The sequence below is a fragment of the Trichomycterus rosablanca genome, chromosome 5 (assembly GCF_030014385.1).
Source record: "Trichomycterus rosablanca isolate fTriRos1 chromosome 5, fTriRos1.hap1, whole genome shotgun sequence".
NCBI classification, from domain to species: domain Eukaryota; kingdom Metazoa; phylum Chordata; class Actinopteri; order Siluriformes; family Trichomycteridae; genus Trichomycterus; species Trichomycterus rosablanca.
This window is the reverse complement of record NC_085992.1, coordinates 24712571-24737124: the sequence shown is the minus strand read 5'-3', so window position 1 is coordinate 24737124 and position 24554 is coordinate 24712571. Positions and strand designations below refer to the sequence as shown.

Below are 24554 nucleotides of genomic sequence, written 5' to 3'. Positions count from 1 at the left end.
CACGTCATAACCATCTGTACAAATAATCACTTACATCCTTTTGACTGAAACTGTTTTTATTCTGATCTAAACTTTTAGGAATCTGATTGCTTTTTACAGACAAACTTGTTAGAAGATGAAATTGCAGCTTAGTTTTCAAAAGTAGCACAGTTAATTAAATACTGATTATAATATTTCCCTACATCAGCTTCATCCAAAATCTTACTCTTAAGGCATATCTTAGATGCCATTCATACAATGTGATGCTCTGAACACCGTTCAGCCATAAGATAAAAACCACCTCCTTGTTTCTACACTCACTGTCCATTTTATCAGCTCCACTGACCACATAGAAGCACTTTGTAGTTCTACAATTACTGACTGTAGTCCATCTGTTTCTCTACATACCTTTTTTTGCCTGCTTTCACCCTGTTCTTTAATGGTCAGGGCCCCCACAGGACCACCACAGAGCAGGTATTATTTAGGTGGTGGATGATTCTCAGCACTGCAGTGACACTGACATAGTGGTGTTGTTGGACAGTATTTTAAATACCGTGTCCACTCACTGTCCACTCTATTAGACACTCCTACCTAGTTGGTCCACCTTGTAGATGTAAAGTCAGAGACGTTGTGCTGTTTAAGTTGTTTATCTTCTAGACCTTCATCAGGACGCTGCCCATGGGGCACTGTTGGCTGGATATATTTTTGGTTGGTGGACTATTCTCAGTCCAGCAGTGACAGTGAGGTATTTAAAAACTCCATCAGCGCTGCTGTGTCTGATCCGCTCATACCAGCACAACCACACACTAACACACCACCACCATGTCAGTGTCACTGCAGTGCTGAGAATGATCCACCACCTAAATAATACCTGCTCTGTGGGGGTCCTGACCATTAAAGAACAGGGTGAAAGCAGGCTAAAAAAATATGTAGAGAAATAGATGGACTACAGTCAGTAATTGTAGAACTACAAAGTGCTTCTATATGGTAAGTGGAGCTGATAAAATGGACAGTGAGTGTAGAAACAAGGAGGTGGTCATAATGTTATGCCTAATTGGTGTATATACGAGGGTTCTTCAAAATGTTTCTGCACTTTTTAGCTCTATTTATTAAGAATTTCAAAAACATATTACATCACTTTTCTACACTCACCTACCGATGCATTTTTCCCAGCATCGTACCAGCTTTTTATGCCATCAGCAAAAAATATTTTTGGTTGAGCGTGTAGCCACCGATGCACTGCTGCACTGCTGCTTTCACATCATCATCACATGAAAATCTTCTTCCCCTTAAAGCTTCTTTGAGCGGTCCAAAAAGGTGGGAATCGGATGCCGCTAAATCCAGACTATAAGCTCTCTCAGTCAGTAATGACCAATTACTACTCCTCCCACCCTCACCGTTTCCAACCTAAATATAAAAGTGCGGAAACTTTTTAAAGATCCCCCATATTAGGGATGTGTTTTACCAATTTTTAACCAGTTCCCAATATGTATAGCATCATCCTATAAATATATAAAACACATCAGCCTTTGAGAAAATTAGATTACCAGATTCAACACACGTTTAAATAACCAGAAAGCAAGAGACTAATTTTAAGCTATTTTTTAAACCACATATTGCCTTACCAATTATTATGGCAAAATATTACAAATCTTGATGGTTTACTGATTGTAGTTTGGGATTTTATAAAATAAAATAGCACATTAGTGGTTAGTTTTATTATAACAATGAAGACAATCTTTTACTAGTAAATCTACTAGAAAGGGGATTCACAAGCAGCAGGTGCTTTTAACAAAAATATACATAACAATAAATATAAGGATATAGGAGGTTATACTTTATTTGTCATATATACATGCACAGGTGTACAGTACAATGAAATTCTTTCTTCACATATCCCAGCTTGTTTGGAAGCTGGGGTCAGAGCGCAGGGTCAGCCATCGCGCCGTATGAAGCTCCCTGGAGCAGACAGGGTTAAGGGCCTTGCTCAAGGATACAACAGTGGCTGCATAGCAGAGCCTGGATTTGAACCACCAATCTATATATAATATGTTAGATTGGCATTCAGCTCTGCATGGGGCAGTGGATTTCATTCTTTTAATCAGCTGGGCCACAACATACCTTAACAGTTGCCAAAAGTGAGGTGTACCTGCTGTACACATGCATTAATGTACAGGGGGGGAGCCTTTAGAATAGAAATGCAGACCACAAGTTGAAGCATAGGAGCATTCATTGGCACTAATTAAAAACAACAGCTCACTACTGGAAAATACTAAAACTAATAGCAGATAATAATTTTGTGTGTGGGTGGGGGTGAGAACCAGTATTTCCTTAGTGGGCTCTACTTTTTACAACTATTAAAGTTTAATTGGTATGCTTACATTCTGAATGATTGAATATACAGTGTTTAGGGGTGGTAAAATGTGGGGGGCAACAGCAGACTTGTGCTGCAATCTCAGAACTGAAACATTCTTAGACTCATCTGTTGCTAAAAGGAGTATAATAAATGATAAATGAATTAAATAAGGTGTGTCTTACTCTGTGACCAAAGTTTGATAAAGGCCCTCTCCACACTCCAAATATTGTGGAAAGCATTTTCAGGCTGTTATAGCTGCAGAATTGGAAGGGGGCCTCATGGTCATGGTTAGATGTCCACATCATTTACACTATAGGCTTACTGCAGCTTCCCATTATTATAATTAAAGGTAATTAGACAGTAAAAGAATCTAGACTGTAAGAACTTTGATAGAACGTGATAGAAATAAATAAAAATGTTATTGTAGAATACAGTAAAAACATGCAATAATTCCACAAGGGTTACACACATTTCGAGCTGTTTGTTTGCTTTGAGTCTGCACTTTTTGTTAAGCAGAGCATGTGCTTTAATTGGTTATAAGTAACCCACAAAATGAAGTAGGAAATAAAAAACGCCACCAGACAGTGAAGTAAGCCATCAGTGATAAAGTTGCAACCAAAATCCCAGACGCGTCCAACTGCCCGATTGCGTCATGCTTCCTCTTCACTAATGCCAAACCTGGCTCCAATTGAGGAGAACGAAGCTAACCCACCCCCCTCCGACACGTGGGCAGCAGCCGTGTGCATTTTGTCACCTACACCAGACGAGATCAGCTGCGGACCGGCCTTGCGTACGGAGAGACACCCTGATCCGCACTCTCTCCCCGTCTCTGTGCAGGCGCCATCAATCAGCCAGCAGAGGTCGTAGTTGCATCAGTCATGAAAGAGTCCCTATCCGGCTCAATACCCCGCCCCTATCTGAACAACAGGCCAATCGTTGTTCATGTGGCTGCTCAGCCCAGTCAGCAGGCAGAGCTGAGACTCGACACGATATATTCGAGATCCCAGCTCTGGTGTGCTAGCGTGTGTTTTTACCTCTGCACCACCTTTGCAGCTTTGCAGTCCCTTAAATGACAGTCTTTATTTGAACTGTTTTATTTGCATTCATCATTGTGTATGGCACAGAGCATATTTTTATCAGTCAGTAGAATTTCTAATTAAATAATAATTAAAATGCTAAGCCATGTGCTTTCCTGAATGAATTCTCCCCAACACCCTCTTTAGTACTCAGCACACACACACATCATATTTATACTGTACATGCATGCCTTAGATTTCATTAATGTCTGAATGTCAATTTTTGGTACTTAACTGACCAGCAACTTGTTTACAGTGTGATCTGCTTTATATAACTTTGTTCTCTTTCTATTTTTAATTCTGGATATTTTAATTACTAATGTACTTGAAACATAAAGATTCATGCTGACACTACAAGGAATTAAAGGCACTTTATTTGTCCAAACAGATTTTAGATCACTTTATTACAGAGCATAATCTTCAGCATATACAGTGTATCACAAAAGTGAGTACACCCCTCACATTTCTGCAAATATTTTATTATATCTTTTCATGGGACAACACTATAGAAATAAAACTTGGATATAACTTAGAGTAGTCAGTGTACAGCTTGTATAGCAGTGTAGATTTACTGTCTTCTGAAAATAACTCAACACACAGCCATTAATGTCTAAATGGCTGGCAACATAAGTGAGTACACCCCACAGTGAACATGTCCAAATTGTGCTCAAAGTGTCAATATTTTGTGTGACGACCATTATTATCCAGCACTGCCTTAACCCTCCTGGGCATGGAATTCACCAGAGCTGCACAGGTTGCTACTGGAATCCTCTTCCACTCCTCCATGATGACATCACGGAGCTGGTGGATGTTAGACACCTTGAACTCCTCCACCTTCCACTTGAGGATATGCCACAGGTGCTCAATTGGGTTTAGTCCATCACCTTTACCTTTAGCTTCCTCAGCAAGGCAGTTGTCATCTTGGAGGTTGTGTTTGGGGACGTTATCCTGTTGGAAAACTGCCATGAGGCCCAGTTTTCGAAGGGAGGGGATCATGCTCTGTTTCAGAATGTCACAGTACATGTTGGAATTCATGTTTCCCTCAATGAACTGCAGCTCCCCAGTGCCAGCAACACTCATGCAGCCCAAGACCATGATGCTACCACCACCATGCTTGACTGTAGGCAAGATACAGTTGTCTTGGTACTTCTCACCAGGGCGCCGCCACACATGCTGGACACCATCTGAGCCAAACAAGTTTATCTTGGTCTCGTCAGACCACAGGGCATTCCAGTAATCCATGTTCTTGGACTGCTTGTCTTCAGCAAACTGTTTGCTGGCTTTCTTGTGCGTCAGCTTCCTTCTGGGATGACGACCATGCAGACCGAGTTGATGCAGTGTGCGGCGTATGGTCTGAGCACTGACAGGCTGACCTCCCACGTCTTCAACCTCTGCAGCAATGCTGGCAGCACTCATGTGTCTATTTTTTAAAGCCAACCTCTGGATATGACGCCGAACACGTGGACTCAACTTCTTTGGTCGACCCTGGCGAAGCCTGTTCCGAGTGGAACCTGTCCTGGAAAACCGCTGTATGACCTTGGCCACCATGCTGTAGCTCAGTTTCAGGGTGTTAGCAATGTTCTTATAGCCCAGGCCATCTTTGTGGAGAGCAACAATTCTATTTCTCACATCCTCAGAGAGTTCTTTGCCATGAGGTGCCATGTTGAATATCCAGTGGCCAGTATGAGAGAATTGTACCCAAAACACCAAATTTAACAGCCCTGCTCCCCATTTACACCTGGGACCTTGACACATGACACCAGGGAGGGACAACGACACATTTGGGCACAATTTGGACATGTTCACTGTGGGGTGTACTCACTTATGTTGCCAGCTATTTAGACATTAATGGCTGTGTGTTGAGTTATTTTCAGAAGACAGTAAATCTACACTGCTATACAAGTTGTACACTGACTACTCTAAGTTATATCCAAGTTTCATGTCTATAGTGTTGTCCCATGAAAAGATATAATTAAATATTTGCAGAAATGTGAGGGGTGTACTCACTTTTGTGATACACTGTACATGACCATAAAAAATATAGAAATATAATAGCGGTTATAGCTGTTAATATGGATTATTCTACATGTTCTCTTTAAGTTGTGCTGCCTTTGTCTAAGCTAATGTCTACTCGGCTTTCCAAGTGAACATTGGTAAGCGCCAATGTCTGTATTCACTGGTGTCTGAATATGTCAAGTTTATAGAGCTATTGTTTAAACAACAGGACTGTGTGCACTAACACACCATTTCTTTTACAGGCTGTGTCATTTTGTATACTTCTGTCTCTGCTCTATTAGATGGTGGTCATTTTAATAAAGCGTCTATTTTACCTGTGCTTTATTTATTTTATTTCTTTTTTAATAGGCTCTTGTGCCCTATCTGACTAGACAAATTCAGTTGCACATATAATATTTTTCTTTTTATATATACACACATGTTAATGTGAATAAAGAGGGACTTTTATAGCATAAAGCAATTAATTATGGAAATAGTGCAGTTATTGCAATTATTTGCATTTTACCTGTCACAGTGGGTGACAATAGGTGAGATGCAAATGAAACATAAAGCAGTGATATGTTTTTACCTTATTAACTTAATTGATTTCATTGAATGTGAATTTGTGAATACATTTTCCCATATATATTCATATACACTGATCAGCCATATCATTAAAACCACCTCCTTGTTTTTACACTCACTGTCCATTTTATCAGCTCCACTTACAATGATATGGTGGTGGTGTGTTAGTGTGTGTTGTGCTGGTATGAGTGGATCAGACACAGCAGCGCTGCTGGAGTTTTTAAATACCATGTCCACTCACTGTCCACTCTATTAGACACTCCTACCTAGTTGGTCGACCTTGTAGATGTAAAGTCAGACACAATCACTCATCTATTGCTGCTGTTTGAGTTGGTCATCTTCTAGACCTTCATCAGTGGACACAGGACGCTGCCCACGGGGCGCTGTTGGCTGGATATATTTTTGGTTGCTGGACTATTCTCAGTCCAGCAGTGACAGTGAGGTGTTTAAAAACTCCATCAGCACTGCTGTGTCTTATCCACTCATACCAGCACAACACACACTAACACACCACCACCATGTCAGTGTCCCTGTAGTGCTGAGAATGATCCACCACCCAAATAATACCTACTCTGTAGTAGTCCTGTGAGGGTCCTGACCATTGAAGAACAGCATAAAAGGGGGTTAACAAAGCATGTAGAGAAACAGATGGACTACAGTCAGTAATTGTAAAACTACAAAGTGCTTCTATATGGTAAGTGGAGCTGATAAAATGGACAGTGAGTGTTGAAACATGGATGTGGTTTAATGTTATGGCTGATTGGTGTATATATATACTGTAGACTGTATGGCTAGGTGCTTGATTTTATACACCCATGGCAATGGGACTGAATAAAATAATTCAGTGATTAGGATTATTCAATTACTTTACACTAACACAAGCCCCCTTCTACAAGGAGTGTTTATACATACAAGGATCAGTATCATGTACAGCCACAAATTGATCTCTATTATTTCTCTAAATAGACACCTTTGACCAGCCAGCAGAGGCGGCAATTGCAAAAGCTGTTAGACTGTAAAACCAAACTTTTATCCTGATGATAGATAACTACAAAATAGCTAATTAACAACAGATCAATGAAGATGCAGACCAACAAACTTCTTATACTTGCTACTCAATTGTGGGACTAAATTATTAAAACAGAATTAGTAGACATAGTATCCAATATATAATAATAATAAAAAAAACAGGTAAAATTAAAAGACATTATCTTGTATGTGAACAAGATTTGTTTGTTTATTAGGATTTTAATGTCATGTTTTTTACACTTTGGTTACATTCATGACAGGAACGGTAGTTACTCATTACACAAGGTTCATCAGTTTACACAAGGTTATATCGAACACAGTCATGGACAATTTAGTGTCTCCAATTCACCTCACTTGCATGTTTTTGGACTGTGGGAGGAAACCGGAGCACCCGGAGGAAACCCACGCGGACACGGGGAGAACATGCAAACTCCACACAGAAAGGACCCGGACCGCCCCACCTGGGGATCGAACCCAGGACCTTCTTGCTGTGAGGCGACAGTGCTACCCACTTAGCCACCGTGCCGCCCGGTATGTGAACAAGACTGGATTGCCTACATCTACAGTATATACAGTGGGGTCAAAAAGTATTTAGTCAGCCACTGATTGTGCATGTTCTCCTACTTAGAAAGATGAGAGAGGTCTGTAATTTTCATCATAGGTACACTTCAACTATGAGAGACAAAATGAGAGAAAAAAATCCAGGAAATCACATTGTAGGATTTTTAAAGAATTTTTTTGTAAATTATGGTGGAAAATAAGTATTTGGTCAATAACAAACAAGCAAGATTTCTGGCTCTCACAGACCTGTAACTACTTCTTTAAGAAGCTCTTCTGTCCGCCACTCGTTACCTGTATTAATGGCACCTGTCCACAGCCTCAAACAGTCAGACTCCAAACTCAACCATGGCCAAGACCAAAGAGCTGTCGAAGGACACCAGGAAGAAAACTGTAGACCTGCACCAGGCTGGGAAGAGTGAATCTACAATAGGCAAGCAGGTTGGTGTGAATAAATCAACTGTGGGAACAATTGTAAGAAAATGGAAGACATACAAGACGATTGATAATCTCCCTTGGGGTCAAGATCTCATCCCGTGGGGTCAAAATGATCATTAGAACAGTGAGCAAAAATCCCAGAACTACACGGAGGGACCTGATGAATGACCTGCAGAGAGCTGGGACCAAAGTAACAAAGGCTACCATCAGTAACACACTACGCCGAGAGGGACTCAAATCCTGCAGTGCCAGGCGTGTCCCCCTGCTTAAGCCAGTACATGTCCAGGCCCGTCTGAAGTTTGCCAGAGAGCATATGGATGATCCAGAAGAGGATTGGGAGAATATCATGTGGTCAGATGAAACCAAAATGGAACTTTTTGGTAAAAACTCAACTCGTTGTGTTTGGAGGAAGAAGAAGAACCCAAGAACACCATACCTACTGTGAAGCATGGGGGTGGAAACATCATGCTTTGGGGCTGTTTTTCTGCAAAGGGGACAGGACGACTGATCCGTGTTAAGGGAAGAATGAACGGGGCCATGTATCGTGAGATTTTAAGCCAAAACCTCCTTCCATCAGTGAGAGCATTGAAGATGGAACGTGGCTGGGTCTTCCAGCATGACAATGTTCCCAAACACACCGCTCGGGCAACGAAGGAGTGGCTCCGTAAAAAGCATTTCAAGGTCCTGGAGTGGTCTAGCCAGTCTCCAGACCTCAACCCCATAGAAAATTTGTGGAGTCCGTGTTGCCCAGCGACAGCCCCAAAACATCACTGCTCTAGAGGAGATCTGCATGGAGGAATGGGCCAAAATACCAGCTACAGTGTGTGCAAACCTGGTGAAGACTTACAGGAAATGTTTGACCTCTGTCATTGCCAACAAAGGTTATGTTACAAAGTATTGAGTTGAACTTTTGTTATTGACCAAATACTTATTTTCCACCATAATTTACAAATAAATTCTTTAAAAATCCTACAATGTGATTTTTTTTTTCTCATTTTGTCTCTCATAGTTGAAGTGTACCTATGATGAAAATTACAGACCTCTCTCATCTTTCTAAGTAGGAGAACCTGCACAATCAGTGGCTGACTAAATACTTTTTGGCCCCACTGTATCTGTATGTAAATGTACCATTAGTTTAACATACAGTTTGTAAAATGTATTGTTTTAGGTTGTAATACATATAGTATTACATTTTCGGTTTTCTTTCACAGAACTATGTACTAGTCAAATATAAAGTAAAGTAATTACTGTATGATCCACTCCAAAAATCATCCAGACCATTTCTAATACCATTCTTTTTTACTAATGAGTCGTGTGTTTTGGGAGCTGGGAAGAAACCTACGCAGACTTGATGAAACGTGAGAACAGTTTTAGAGAACAGTGAGCAGAACGTAGCTCTCTAAAACCTGTCCTGTTGCCTAGCACACACACGAACAGCTGTTTCACTTAGTGCATGGTTCCTTAGCACAAAACAGTCTGGGAAATGTAGGCAGTTCTACTGTATATTTACATTCTTAGCGGACACTTTTTAAAGCAACAGCGCAGGGCTCAACAGTGACAATTCAGTAGTGGTGGAGCTTGAACCAGCAACTTTCAGTTAACTAGTCCAGTATCTTAACTACCGAGCTACCACTGCCTTGATTCAATTATTTTACTGTATAGAACTCAGTTCTGTAATACAGGCAGAACTATAATCGTACATTTTACTGTGTAAATATTACAATATATAATGCATTTTAATCAGCGTTCTGCTTAATGCACTTTATTATTATTTAACAGCTTTATTTGTTGTTTAATTGCTGTTTGCTCCTTGTTTACTGCAGAGTTAGTTCATGCAATTTTATAAATTTTTGGATGTTTATTGGCCGAGAACAAGAAATACTATAATAGAAGATAAATAAATAAATGAGTCTCGGACGTCGGGATATCATCCAGTATAAACTAACGTGCATGTCAGCCCGTGCATGCGCTTGTATGTTTATATTGGTTTTTGAAACGAATAACGACTCGTTTTCTTGTTTTTCAACTTTGGGATTTGAAGTGAAAAACGAAAGGTACACGGAGCTGGAAGATTTTGTCTGGACTTGTTTTCGGCTTTCTCTACAGAATACATTATTCTGCTGCTCATCTGACACTTTGAATCCGAACCATCTCCAAATAATTTAGCCATTATTATTCTTTTTACTAACCAGCTCCTCTTCGATAGCTTATGTCATGTCTTTATCCGTCTCTATGCTACCGCTGCCTGCAGGAATTACTGAAGCGGTGGGGAGGGGCGAGTTGTGTTCAGTGAGGGAGAGGGGCGGGGCAGGTGAACATGTGCAGAGACTAACTGGGAGAAGAGAAAGACGAACTGTCGGATCTAATTGGAACGCAACATCTATATCGATATACGCGATATTGTCTCATCTTATATCGCATATGAAAATATATCGATATATTATAAAATCTCGATATATCGCCCAGCCCTAGCACCCAGTGTTTCCTACTGCAACCCTAACCAGGATAAAGCAGTTGGTGAATTTGAAATGAAATGAATATTGCTTTGCTTGCATAATGGATTATATGCCTCCACATGTTAAAAATGGCCAGACTACAGGGTGCAGCCTGCACTTGTGTTCACCACAATCCACTACTATTTTTAAGGACTTTTTCTAGATGCATATTCTGATTGAATGATCATGTTTGTCTCTGCAGGGCTACCTAGACACAAGTCAAACCAACAGGACTGAAGATGTTTCCCCACTCATTGGTTGGGCTTCGTTAGTAAGATATTTAGTAGACTTAATATTAAACATGTAAAATACATTTACAAATGTGTTTATAATGTTGAGTATATCAGAATGACTGGACATGTATAATCTTTTAAAAATGTACTGCTTCATATGTGAGGTAAAATAAGAAGTGGTAAATTATCTTTAGCATTTTACCACAGGCTGAAATGCTGTGACTATTAAATATGTGCCATTGTACTGAAACTACACTTTATGGCCAAAAGTATGTGCACACCCATCATGATTATTGAGTTCAGGGGTTTTAGTCACATCCGTTGCTAACAGAAGTATAAAATCTAATATATTTAATACATTTTATGCCCCCACTTTTGTGGCAACACTTTGAGAAAGGCTCTTTCTGGTGCCATGACAATGTCCCTGGGTACAAAGTGAGGTTTATAAACACATGGTTTGATGAGTTTGGTCTGGAACTCCTCAATGAACACCTTTGGGATTCATTGAAACATGAATTGTGTGCCAGACCTTCTTGCCAACATCAGTCCATGACCTCACAAACCCTTTATTGCCTTGATAGACACACCAAAATCTTGCGCAAAGCCTTCTTAAAGCCATATTATAGCCATATTTATGCCTATGTTTTTAACGGGATGTCAGGTGACCATATACTTTTGGCATTATAGTGTATTTTATGTTGTTCTGGCGATAATCCGTCAAGTATATCTGGCATGTTAACATTTCAGAAACATTAGAAAAAACAGCCTGACAATGAAATGCAGGTCAAATAGTAATAAATGTAAAGTTGTGGTGATCCCAAAGATTAGAAAAGGTTCTCTCCAAATCTACATTTATCATTTGCCATTAGTGCTTTTGTGCTCATCCACCTTCTGATTATCCATGATTTTAATGGTCCTCTCAGCATTATCCATGTTCCGTATGAGTGTCTCCAGTCTGCGCTTGATTTTCTTCTGGTCTTCAAGTGCACAGCTAATCACGATGGTCTGGAACTTCTGGTTGATGGGTATAAGCGAGGCATCCGTGAGACACGCAGCATGAAGAGCCTGCAGCTTCTTCTTGGCGCTCTCCATGTCATCGAGCACTTTAGTAGCGATCTCATCAATAACGGTCATTGCTTTTCTCAGAGCATCTTCCTGCTGTGGGTTTCTGATTGTATCTACAGAGACGCTCACCGTCAGGGTTCGACTCATGAGTCTAGTGGCAGACAGAGTGAGCTCTTCTCGCTCTCCTGAGGAAACGAAAAACACAGGGTGGGTTTTAGATCTGCAATTATAGTGCTATATTATTTCAGATTTACAAGGGGGGAGGGGGTTAATGCAGGGCTTACCATCACAAATGGTTCTCATTTCCTGGCTGTTCTGAATGGTCTGAATCATTTCTAGTAAGCACTCCCTCTCTTGCTCCATCGCTGTGGCTGCTTCCCTCAGTGCCTCCACCCTTAAAACCAGCATCAAAGCTTTAAAATGACTCGCTATGGTTTTATACAGAAACAATAGTCCATTTATTCCTAAAATAGCACCGTCATAAAAAAACCTACAACTATTTAATTCAAATAGCTGCAAAATAGCTTCTTTAAACAGTTAAAAGTGTTATTTCATTAAATAATTTGTTTTATGATTCCAAATGTTGCCCTGGTAAGGGTTCCATGGGGGCCAGTCCTACCAAGAAGCAAACACCATGGCCAGAGTGCCATCCCATCCCAGTGCAACACACAATCACCTTTTTACTTACACCTAAAAGCTGTACAAAGTAGTCCACCTTCTGTATGTTTACAGCCAATAGATGACCATAGACATGGGGAGAACATACCAAACTTCTTACAGACAGTGACCAAAAGCAAATATCAAATCTAGGTCCTAAGGACTCATTTCACTGTTGCCCACACATCCTGTTAAATCCCCAGCAGTGCTGTTTGGGCGTTTACATAAAGACATGATTGGCTATGTATGTGGGCTGTCCTGGGTGTAGCACTGCATTGCACCCAGTGATTTTGGAGAAACCAAATCCACTGCAATCCTGACCAGGATACAGTGGTGCATCATGAAAGATCATGTAATGGTTATGTTATGATAAGACATGAAAATTAAATGGATAAAAACATGTGGAAGCTGTTATAGTAAAAAATAATAGGGGTTCGTATTAATGTCCATGGTTTTAGAATGGGATGTCCAGCAAACCTCATGAGGTCAGATGTCTTAAGTTGATCTAATTAGAAAGTGCAAATCTCAAAAAGCTCAGCTGGACCCAACATTCATAGCTTCAAACATGCAGCCAAAACTATAGTATCCACTTTCACAATGTATGCAATGCACAGTGCAGCGCACATGGTATTTATAGCCATATGTGACATGCTGTCATGATGGTACCACTTTCACACATGTCCACAACTATGTTGCAAGTTGGTTACTACTGCTAAATGACAACAGTCCCAACTCTTTTTATGTAGGAGCAGAAAGGGCACGGCATGGCGTTTATTTTTTTTTTTACTCACTTAACACTTTACCCTGGTCAGGGTTGTTGAGTGTCCTGTCCTAGTGAATATACCCAGGATAGGGTACACATTTATCACTTGGCAAACACTCTTTTTACTCCTTTATTCACACCTAGAGCATATGATCCACCTTTTGCATGTTTCACAGACAGGGATCAGAGGCAAGAAACAATCTCTTAGGAGACTTTAGGAGTTGCTGTGTGGCACCATTATACCAATTATGCCACATTAGATAATACTGCATTTGGGCAACACAATGTTGTGTTTGAGTTGAAAATAAGTTGGTGCCAATATTAGGCTTTCCCAGGTTTTGTTGTGCCACTCTCAGTGTTTACCTTGGTGACCCTTAAGAAGAAGAAGAAGATGAAGAAGAAGAAGAAGAAGATATACTTTATTAGTCATATATACATATACAGGTGTACAGTACAATGAAATTCTTTCTTTCCATATCCCAGCTTGTTTGGAAGCTGGGGTCAGAGCGCAGAGTCAGCCATCGTACGGCGCCCCTGGAGCAGACAGGGTTAAGGGCCTTGCTCAAGGACCCAACAGTGGCTGCATAGCAGAGCCTGGATTTGAACCGCCAATCTTCCGGTTGGTAGCCCAAAGCTCTACCCACTAGGCTACCACTGGCCCAATTGCTAAAATAGCGTAAATTAAGCTGTAAATATTTGGTAAATGTGAATATCATCATGGTTGTGACTGTGTTTAAATTATCTGTAAAGTGTTATGTAACATTTGAGATGTGAGATACCTTTTATACGTGTGATGTTGTTTTTGGTTACCCTAGCACTCGTGTCTGTAATTGTCAGTCAAAAATAAATCTGGCTGAGCCCGCCCATTGTTTCACATCAAGAGCAATTTTCCTTTTTAATTAAATAGCTAGAATGTTTCCTACTGCCTCATTCCTGACTTTACTGACGCCACACTGGTGTCGAAAGTGGGATGGCTCAAGGGAGCTGAAGGAGCTGGATGGCGAGCTCAACCGACTTCTGGGACGAAAGGGAGAAGCTCGACGGTAAGAGAAGGCAATCAACAGCGGAAATGGATCGACCACGGCACTCTGTGGGGGTTGGGTTCCAAGCTTTACGCCTGTCCATCCCTAAGTGATGGAGCCAGCACGCCCTAAACTGTGTCTACTGTTAATTAGCATTAGCTTCCGACGCTAGATGTTCATGCCACTTTTCGGCGAAGCCTTGATAGCAAAACTTTAAAGCAAGTATTTGCTGCCCGCCTCAAGCTGTGCCTAAAAAGTGCAACTTGCTGTAGTCTAAAGTCCCATTATTGGGGCATATAGTGAGCAGGGAGGGCATGGCCACAGACACAGTAAAGGTGGATGGCATACAGCACTGGCACACACCTACCAACGTGGAGCAGCTGTGAAGCTTCCTGGGGTTGGTATTATACTACAGTCAGAGGCTTTGCAGACATTGATCACAAAAAGGGTGATAGGGAGGAGACATTCCAATAACTCTGCACAGTACTGTGCAGCAATATTTATTGATCTAGGAAAACTTTTGACTCTTGAATCATTTCCTCTTGTTAAACAGATTAAGTAGTATCTGAGTTCCTGGTCACTCCTTAGTATGGCTCTCCAACTACTATTCATATAGGTTGCAGTGTGTAACTCTTAATCACATTCTTTTTCAGTGCTCTATGTGACTAAAGGTATTCCACAGGGTTCAATACTTGGTATAATAACATTCCTCAGGTTGTCAACAATTCTTACATAAACTTATATGCTGATAATACTATTATGTATGTATCTTGTACAAAGACAAACAAACAACAGCATATTTTGTGAACTGAACTGACAGTAAAAGTAAGCTACAATGGTGTTATTGTTTAATAAAGCTGAGTAAAAGTACATTTATTCTAAATTTTTTTATTTTTTAAAAGTGTTCTTATAAGTGTGAGTACTATTTACTCCTATTTCTATAAATGTTAAGCCAAAAATGTATTTTTACATACAATTAAATTAACAAAAAAATGCATTTTATCCTCGTTCTGCTCTTTGCTTGACTGACAGGTGGTATACAAGACTGCACCAAACCAATAACCACCAATGAGTTTGTTACAATGTCGCACTAAAAAGGTAAAGAAGTACAAAGTTATAAACATTTGTTTATCTTTTATCTTAAATATACATTTATACAACGTTACTAATGATAATTAGTGGTAACTTTGTAGCTATGTTTGCTGTATGAAGGTAAAACCTTATGTTAACAGTTGAGGCACGTCATGTATTTGGATTTTAACGACTTGTGAATGTTTTTGTAGCCACATTTTCGAATTATTTATGTATTTCTTTTAAGTCTTTTATGAATTTTATGAATACATGACAACATTTGGTGGGTCAAAACATACATTTAGAGCACAAAATATTAGGCTAAGGTGTGTTAGCTCTATTCCTCTCAATCTGTCGCTGTTATTAGCCACCATGCTGCGAGCAGCGTCGTGTTGTGTGACTCTAGATGGCGCTGTTTCACAATTTCTTTAACAATCTATTCGCATGTACCGGTCATAATGTTTAAATTTAATAAATAAATTAGTTTAACTTTCTCAAACAATAAAGCATCCATCAGAAAAAATGCAATAATAAAACTTGACATTAATTTGCTGAACGCTTTCACGCACTGAAAAAGTGCTGCGTTATAAAATTCATTATAATTCATAAGTTCATTTAGTGGTTTACACCGGTAAAAATAGGTTACATTGCGTGAAACTCGTTTTTCTTTAATAATTTTAAGTGTATACATTTATACATGAGACTTATCTAGTGGTTGGTTCAGTGTAATTAACCAGTCTTGACAATTTGTCACCCAGTTCGCGAAAGCACTGGAACGCAGCACGACTGCAGACCATATCGTAACTATTATATTCACGCAAATACCTACAAATTCGATTTTTAAAGTGTTATAAGAATTTAATAACACTTACACTGATAACATAACGTGTTACAGTAATGACAAAACATGTAATTACACGAGCGTATAAATAGGTGTGACCAATACAGCTAAATTTCGTTAAAAGCACTCCTGACCTCATTTCGATTTGATCCAGACTCTCCAGCAATCTCAGGGATCGATCCGCCATCGAAACGGACCTGCTGAATCTTCCGCTCTTGGCGGCCTCGTTGTTCATTCTGGCAGTGATTTTAGCCTGAGCCATGTTGGTGTGCTCTCTATCCGAGTGTGAGCAAAACTGAAGAAGGCAGTATAGACGGTCAGCAGCTTTTCCTTTCTCACTGTACACACCAGCTCGTTCTAGTGGTTTCCTTGATAGTCAGCGACCCCGAGGAACATCTCCAAACATGGGCTGGAACGTCCCAGGGGCAAACTTACACTCCTTGTGATACTTCTTACCCCTGCTCAGTAAGAACAAAGCAGGGGCTCAGGACAACCAGTCTGAAGGAACAATAATCTTTTATCAATAATGAATACTGACAGTGAGATTCCACATTGAACAAAGGCTGTCATGTGGCACCACTGGTTTATTATTATCAACAAAAATCACAGTTACTAAGACTGGGAGAGCACGGTGGCTTGGTGGGTAGCACTGTCGCCTCACAGCAAGAAGGTCCTGGGTTCGTTTCCCACGTGGAGCAGGCCAAGTCTTTTCTATGTGGAGTTTGCATGTTCTTCCCTGTCTGTGTGGGTTTCCTCCAGCAGCTCCGGTTTCCTCCCACAGTCCAAAGACATGCCAGTGAGGTGAATTGGAGATACAAATTGGAATCTTGTGTAACCAGTATGTACAGTGGGGCCAAAAAGTATTTAGTCAGCCACTGATTGTGCAAGTTCTCCTACTTAGAAAGATGAGAGAGGTCTGTAATTTTCATCATAGGTACACTTCAACTATGAGAGACAAAATGAGAAAAAAAAAATCCAGGAAATCACATTGTAGGATTTTTAAAGAATGTATTTGTAAATTATGGTGGAAAATAAGTATTTGGTCAATAACAAAAGTTCAACTCAATACTTTGTAACATAACCTTTGTTGGCAATGACAGAGGTCAAACGTTTCCTGTAAGTCTTCACCAGGTTTGCACACACTGTAGCTGGTATTTTGGCCCATTCCTCCATGCAGATCTCCTCTAGAGCAGTGATGTTTTGGGGCTGTCGCTGGGCAACACGGACTCCACAAATTTTCTATGGGGTTGAGGTCTGGAGACTGGCTAGGCCACTCCAGGACCTTGAAATGCTTTTTACGGAGCCACTCCTTCATTGCCCGAGCGGTGTGTTTGGGATCATTGTCATGCTGGAAGACCCAGCCACGTTCCATCTTCAATGCTCTCACTGATGGAAGGAGGTTTTGGCTTAAAATCTCACGATACATGGCCCCGTTCATTCTTCCCTTAACACGGATCAGTCGTCCTGTCCCCTTTGCAGAAAAACAGCCCCAAAGCATGATGTTTCCACCCCCATGCTTCACAGTGGGTATGGTGTTCTTGGGTTCTTCTTCTTCCTCCAAACACAACGAGTTGAGTTTTTACCAAAAAGTTCCATTTTGGTTTCATCTGACCACATGACATTCTCCCAATCCTCTTCTGGATCATCCATATGCTCTCTGGCAAACTTCAGACGGGCCTGGACATGTACTGGCTTAAGCAGGGGGACACGCCTGGCACTGCAGGATTTGAGTCCCTCTCAGCGTAGTGTGTTACTGATGGTAGCCTTTGTTACTTTGGTCCCAGCTCTCTGCAGGTCATTCATCAGGTCCCTCCGTGTAGTTCTGGGATTTTTGCTCACCGTTCTCATGATCATTTTGACCCCACGGGATGAGATCTTGACCCCAAGGGAGATTATCAATGGTCTTGTATGTCTTCCATTTTCTTACAATTGCTCCCACAGTTGATTTATTCACACCAACCTGCTTGCCTATTGTAGATTCTTATTCTTAGATTGCCTATTGTAGATTCACTCTTCCCAGCCTGGTGCAGGTCTACAATTTTCTTCCTGGTGACAGCTCTTTGGTCTTGTCCATGGTTGAGTTTGGAGTCTGACTGTTTGAGGCTGTGGACAGGTGTCTTTTATACAGATAACGAGGTCAAACAGGTGCCATTAATACAGGTAACGAGTGGAGGACAGAAGAGCTTCTTAAAGAAGAAGTTACAGGTCTGTGAGAGCCAGAAATCTTGCTTGTTTGTTATTGACCAAATACTTATTTTCCACCATAATTTACAAATAAATTCTTTAAAAATCCTACAATGTGATTTCCTGGATTTTTTTTCTCATTTTGTCTCTCATAGTTGAAGTGTACCTATGATGAAAATTACAGACCTCTCTCATCTCTCTAAGTAGGAGAACTTGCACAATCAGTGGCTGACTAAATACTTTTTGACCCCACGGTACCTGTCCTGTCATGAATGTAACCACAAGTGTGTAAAACATGATATAAAAATCCTAACAAAATTAAATAAAACCAAGACCTAGGAACAAAAAGATAACATAGATAATATAGACTTTATTGTCATTGTAATTATACAACAAAACTTTGGTAGCTCTCAGTGAGACCAGCAGCAATAATAAAATAAAAACAAGATCAAAAAAATAATAAAAAGTACCAAAGATATATAACTCGGTGCAGCACAAAATAAGTTACAATTATAAGAAATATGATTTACATGGTGAAACTATGGATATACACCGATCAGCCATAACATTAAAACCACCTCCTTGATAAAATACACTCACTGTCCATTTTATCAGCTCCACTTACCATAGACCACTGAAGTCGTGTTGTCATATTGTAGTCCACGCCATGTTGTTATGCCCATATTTGGTAACCCGGGTCTAACAGAAATTTTGAATGGGAAAAATGAATTAAGATTTCGCAAATTGCCTCTCTCGCATCCTGTAGTCATAAAAATTTTTCCAGAGCTGTTACGTTTTGTTTTATGGAGATTCTTCTGTCTATTATCACTGGATCCTCTGAATTATGAAGTCGTTAAAGAGTCAAAATATGAATATTGCTAAATGTAAGCTAATGCTACTGCGCACTGTATTGACGTCACTAGACTTACATTTTTCTGTTTTATTTCTTTTATAAGCCTCTAAAATAACCACACGAAGCAGCGCGATTCACCAGTGTAACAGTGGAGTGATATTCACAAGTTTTACTTTATGTTTTTAGTAGCTAGCTACATTAAAGTAGAAAGCAAGGATGGTCAGGTGTTACGCCTTTGGTTGTACTCAACAGAAGCGGGCTGCTCTTTCCGGCAATTCGATTGGTGTAGTTCAGTGACGTCTAATTAAGGCGCAGTAGCATTAGCTTTTGTGTAGCATTATTAGTATTACGATCCTTTAAAAACCTCGTAATTCAGAGGATCCAGTGATGTACAAGAAAAAAATTTACATAGGACAAAACGTAGAGCGTTCTGAACATGTTTATTTAGCACAGGATGCGTTAGAGTCGATTTTTTGAAAACCCCGTTCATTTTTCCTGTAGGAAATCTGACTTAGACCCGGGTCTCCAAATATGGGCATAACGAGGACTACAGAATGACGCACGACTTCAGTGGTCTATATAGATGCACTTTGTTAGCCCCCTTTCATGCTGTTCCTCAATGGTCAGGACCCCCACAGGACCATTACAGAACAGGTATTATTTAGGTGGTGGATCATTCTCAGCACTGCAGTGACACTGACATGGTGGTGGTGTGTTAGTGTGTGTTGTGCTGGTATGAGTGGATCAGACACAGCAGTGCTGCTGGAGTTTTTAAATACCGTGTCCACTCACTGTCCACTCTATTAGACACTCCTACCTAGAGACGATCGCTCATCTATTGCTGTTGTTTGAGTTGGTCATCTTCTAGACCTTCATCAGTGGTCACAGGACGCTGCCCACGGGGCGCTGTTGGCTGGATTTTTGGTTGGTGGACTATTCTCAGTCCAGCAGTGACAGTGAGGTGTTTAAAAACTCCCATCAGCGCTGCTGTGTCTGATCCACTCATACCAGCACAACACACACTAACAAACCACCACCATGTCAGTGTCACTGCAGTGCTGAGAATGATCCAACACCCAAATAATACCTGCTCTGTAGTGGCCCTGGGAGAGTCCTGACCATTGAAGAACAGGGTGAAAGCAGGTTAAAAAGTATGTAGAGAAATTGATGGACTACAGTCAGTAATTGTAGAACTACAAAGTGCTCCTATATGGTAAGTGGAGCTGATAAAATGGACAGTGAGTGTAGAAACAAGGAGGTGGTTTTAATGTTATGCCTGATCGGTGTATACACATGGTTAAATAGTGCAAACAGAACTCAACTCTCAACTCAACTCAACTTTATTTATAGAGCACTTTAAAAACAACAACAGCTGTGACAAAGTGCTGTACATAGATAATTATAAAACATAAAACAAACACTAGAAACAATGAGAAGTCTCATGCTGGATTGAAAGCCAAGGAATAAAAATGGGTTTTAAGACTAGTTTTAAAAATAGCCAGTGAAGAGGCCTGTCTAATATGGAGTGGTAGGTTGTTCCATAATTTAGGGGCAGCGATTGAAAAAGCTCTATCCCGTCTGAGCTTACGCTTTGACCTTGGTACCTCCAGGAGCAGCTGATCAGCTGACCTGAGGCACCGAGCAGAAGTGTGGGGATGGAGCAGTTCAGCGAGGTAAGGCGGGGCAAGTCCATTTAAAGATTTAAAAACAAACAACAGAATCTTAAAATGTACTCTGAAATGCACGGGCAGCCAATGGAGGGAGGCCAGAATGGGGGTTATATGCTCTTGTTACACTCTCACAGTGTAACTCAGGGGTGTCAAACTCACGGCCCGCGGGCCAGATCCGGCCCGCAACGTCATTTGATCCGGCCCGCGAGAGCTTAAACGACTGTATGATTGTTGTGATGGTTTTAGTCGTTACAGAGACGCGCTTATAATTTAATGCGCTCCTGCGCCTTTAAGAGACAATCGTAGTCATGGCAACTAACTTTAATCTTCGCTAAGAAGCCATGTGACTTTTACTGCAAAAGAACGCGGGGTAGCGTAGTCAGTAATGTAAACAATAATAAATAAATACAAATAATTATATTGCAATATAATACCCAAGCATTGTCTGTAAGTAGTGGCGTTTATATTCTCAGTTGTTAGTAAATGTTTAGTGAGTATCACAGCGTTTTAGTTACAAATTTACCGTAATTAAATACTGTTGTTACGTTACTTTAGCAATTAGTATCTTTACACACAATTTTAACTCGTTATTTTACGTTTGGTTAAATCTCATATTGTACCAGATGTAACACTTGACTACAGCTGTGTGCTTTTACTGTATTAGGTTCTTTATTGTTTTTATTGTTTGTATTTTTACATTTTGATGCACACAGCTGGGGAGCAAATAAACCGACTGTATTCTGAAGGGAGCTGTCTGTCTGTCTGTCTAGCTGAGAAAGGGGGATAAACTATTAGTGAGGGCAGAATGATTGTCTTAAAAATACACTGTAAAATCCTAAATAAACTGCATCTTTCAAAATGCAGGCTGATTTTGTGACCTGCAAAGTGACACATCCCGCCAGTAGATGATGTTACACATATTTACACATGATCCTAAAATGTACAAGAAGATAAGTAAGAAAATTAAGCAGAAGGAGGAAATTTAATGAAAGTGAAAACAAGTTTGTGCTTCAGGAAGAGAAACCGGTGCGTCTCTTGTGTTATGAGGCCGTGTCTGTGGTAAAGTAGAACAATATAAATGCAGAATTCAGCCTCCAAGAAAAACAGCAATGTGACTGCAATCACAGCAGGATACGTTACAATCGGCCCTTTGAGGGCCACCATAATGCTGATGTGGCCCTCGGTGAAAATGAGTTTGACACCTATCTGGTGTAATCTTATAACAGTAGAGACAGATAATAGTAATAATTATTATTATTGCACAAAAGGTATATATTTAGGTACAGAATGTAAAGTGATCTGTGCACCAAATAGCAGCTTGGGGAGGGCGGGGTTCAAGACAGTTTGGTCTTCAGCAGCTATGGATGTGCGAGTGTTTGTCTGTGTGTGGGGTGGGGGGAGGACATGTAACGGAGGATACAGCTCTGGGAAAGAAGCTGTTTTTCAGTCTTGATGGTCCTGTATCTTTTGCCCAATAGGAGCATTTTGTATATTTTGGGAGATACCACAGTACCCAAAGAAAAGCCACATTAAAGAAAACTGAGAGAAAATGCAGTTCTTACAGATAGTAACTGGCAGGGCTGTTAACAGGGTAGAGAAATGCCAGACTTCATGATGCACACCACTCTTGACCAGCTAGCACAGGAAGAGTCAACTAGAAAAAGCATAAGGAATTTAGATAGGCATGCAGAGCTCTGCGAGACATCTCTATGGACTGACAAAACTGAAACCATGTGGCCATATAGATAAGCAGTTTGTCTGGCGAAAGAAAGACAAGGCTTATGACCAGAAAAGCGTGAAGGTTGGTCACTAATGATGTTGGAATATTTTTTTCTGCTTCAGGAACTGATCATGTGATTGGCATCATCGATTCACAGAAATACCTAGGCATTTCTAAATTGACTTTTCACCGAGCACACTTCTAAGTCAACCAAAGCCTGGTTAAGGAATCAGTCATGGAATATCCTGGAGTGGCCTTCTCAGTCTCCAAATTTAAATTCCATAGAAATTCTTCAGTGGGATTTAAAGAAAGCAGTTGGTGTATGAAAGCCATCAAATCCCAATGAGCTGGAAGTCTTTGCATGAGAAGAATGTGCTAAGATTCTACAGGAGAGGTGTCAGAAGCTTGTTAGCACCTAATGAATTTATTTAGTAGAGGTTTTCACCAAGTACTGACATTTGACAGGAGACCTAGACATTTTTTATTTCGACCCAAAATTATGTCAACTTATCAAAATACAGTTCCTGTATATTTTCTTGTTGTGTAAATACAGTATGTTATGTAATTGTATACAAATTACCATAATACATATCAAGGTGAGAGTGGGTGAATATTTTGATTGCAACTCTACATAAGCTTAGCAGCTTCCTGAAGAGCAAAAAAAAAAAAAACATCAAGGAGTGCTGACTGCCATGTATGTACAGTTGTGTTCAAAATAATAGCAGTCCAACATCACTAACCAGATCAATGACTGTTTTTGGTAGAAATTATATTTATACATGGCAAAAAACTTACTAGTAGGTGTAGTAGAGTAATAAAAAAACCAACAGACCCAACCATCATGACATGCATGCTGCTGATTCTGTGTAATTGAATAAGTAACTAAAAGGGGCGTGTTCAAAATAATAGCAGTGTAAAGTTCAATTAGTGAGGTCATTCATTCTGTGAAAAAATGGGTGTCAAACAGGTGGCCCTTATTAAAGTATAAAAGCAGCAGATGTTGTACATGCTGGTTATGGTGCATTTCTCTCTTAAAAACAGAGTGAAATGGGTCGTTCCAGACATTGTTCAGAAGAACAGCGTACTTTGATTAAAAAGTCGATTGGAGAGGGAAAAACATAAAAAAGTGCAGAAAATTATAGGCTGCTCAGCTAAAATGATTTCAAATGCTTTAAAATGGCAACCAAAACCAGAAAGACGTGGAAGAAAATGGAAAACTACCATTCGGATGGATTGAAGAATAGCCAAAATGGCAAAGACTCAGCCAATGATCAGCTCCAGGGAGATCAAAGAAGGTCTAAAGTTACCTAAGAGTACTGTGACAGTTAGAAGACGCCTGTGTGAAGCCAAGCTATCGGCAAGAAGCCCACGCAAAGTCCCATTGTTGCAAAAACGACATGTGCTGAAGAGGTTACAATTTGCCAAAGAACACATTCACTGGCCTAAAGAGAAATGGCGCAACATTTTGTGGACTGATGAAAGCAAGATTGTTCTTTTTGGGTCTAGTGGCTGCAGACAGTTTGTCAGACGACCCCCAAACACTGAATTCAAGCCACAGTACACTGTGAAGACAGTGAAGCATGGTGGCGCAAGCATCATGATATGGAGATGTTTCTCATACTATGGTGTCAGGCCTATTTATCGCATACCAGGGATCATGGATCAGTTTGAATACATCCAAATACTTGAAGAGGTCATGTTGCCTCATGCCAAAGAGGAAATGCCCTTGAAATGGATGTTTCAACAAGACAATGACCCCAAACACACCAGTAAGCGTGCAACATCTTGGTTTCAGACCAACAAGATTAATGTTATGGACTGGCCAGCCCAATCTCCAGACCTTAAACCAATAGAAAACTTGTGGGGTGACATCAAAAATGCTGTGTCTGAGGCAAAACCAAGAAATGCAGAGGAATTGTGGAATGTGGTCCAATCGTCCTGGGCTGGAATACCTGTTCACAGGT

At 40.4% G+C, this 24554-nt stretch overlaps 2 protein-coding genes across 4 annotated transcripts in view; one reads left to right on the top strand and one right to left on the bottom strand.

Annotated features, from left to right (window-relative positions):
- Positions 1-10810, top strand: part of rab23 (RAB23, member RAS oncogene family) — a 25223-nt gene extending 14413 nt beyond the window's left edge. For 2 of the 3 annotated variants that reach the window (XM_062995889.1, XM_062995891.1), the window contains exon 7: positions 1-33. This exon is cut by the window's left edge and continues 1083 nt beyond it. The gene's annotated coding sequence lies outside the window, so the exon portion shown is untranslated. Of the gene's footprint in view, positions 34-10713 lie in introns of those variants that run through there. The other variant, XM_062995890.1, reaches the window with a different exon arrangement.
- On the bottom strand, positions 9827-16485 carry bag2 (BCL2 associated athanogene 2). Its single transcript, XM_062995893.1, has 3 exons — positions 16298-16485; positions 12094-12203; positions 9827-11994 (listed from the first exon to the last, which is right to left on the bottom strand). Exons 1-3 carry the CDS (start codon positions 16423-16425, stop codon positions 11600-11602), a joined length of 633 nt encoding a protein of 210 aa, XP_062851963.1. The 5' UTR covers positions 16426-16485; the 3' UTR covers positions 9827-11599.
- Positions 16486-24554: the final 8069 nt, after the last annotated feature.

Excerpts from the sequence above, each read along its gene's own strand:
- bag2 (XM_062995893.1), bottom strand. The coding sequence starts at position 16,425 with ATGGCTCAGGCTAAAATCACTGCCAGAATGAACAACGAGGCCGCCAAG. Across the intron at positions 12,204-16,297 it reads CTGGATCAAATCGAAATGAG|GGTGGAGGCACTGAGGGAAG; the intron begins GTCAGGAGTGCT and ends GCTGGTTTTAAG. Across the intron at positions 11,995-12,093 it reads AATGAGAACCATTTGTGATG|GAGAGCGAGAAGAGCTCACT; the intron begins GTAAGCCCTGCA and ends TCGTTTCCTCAG.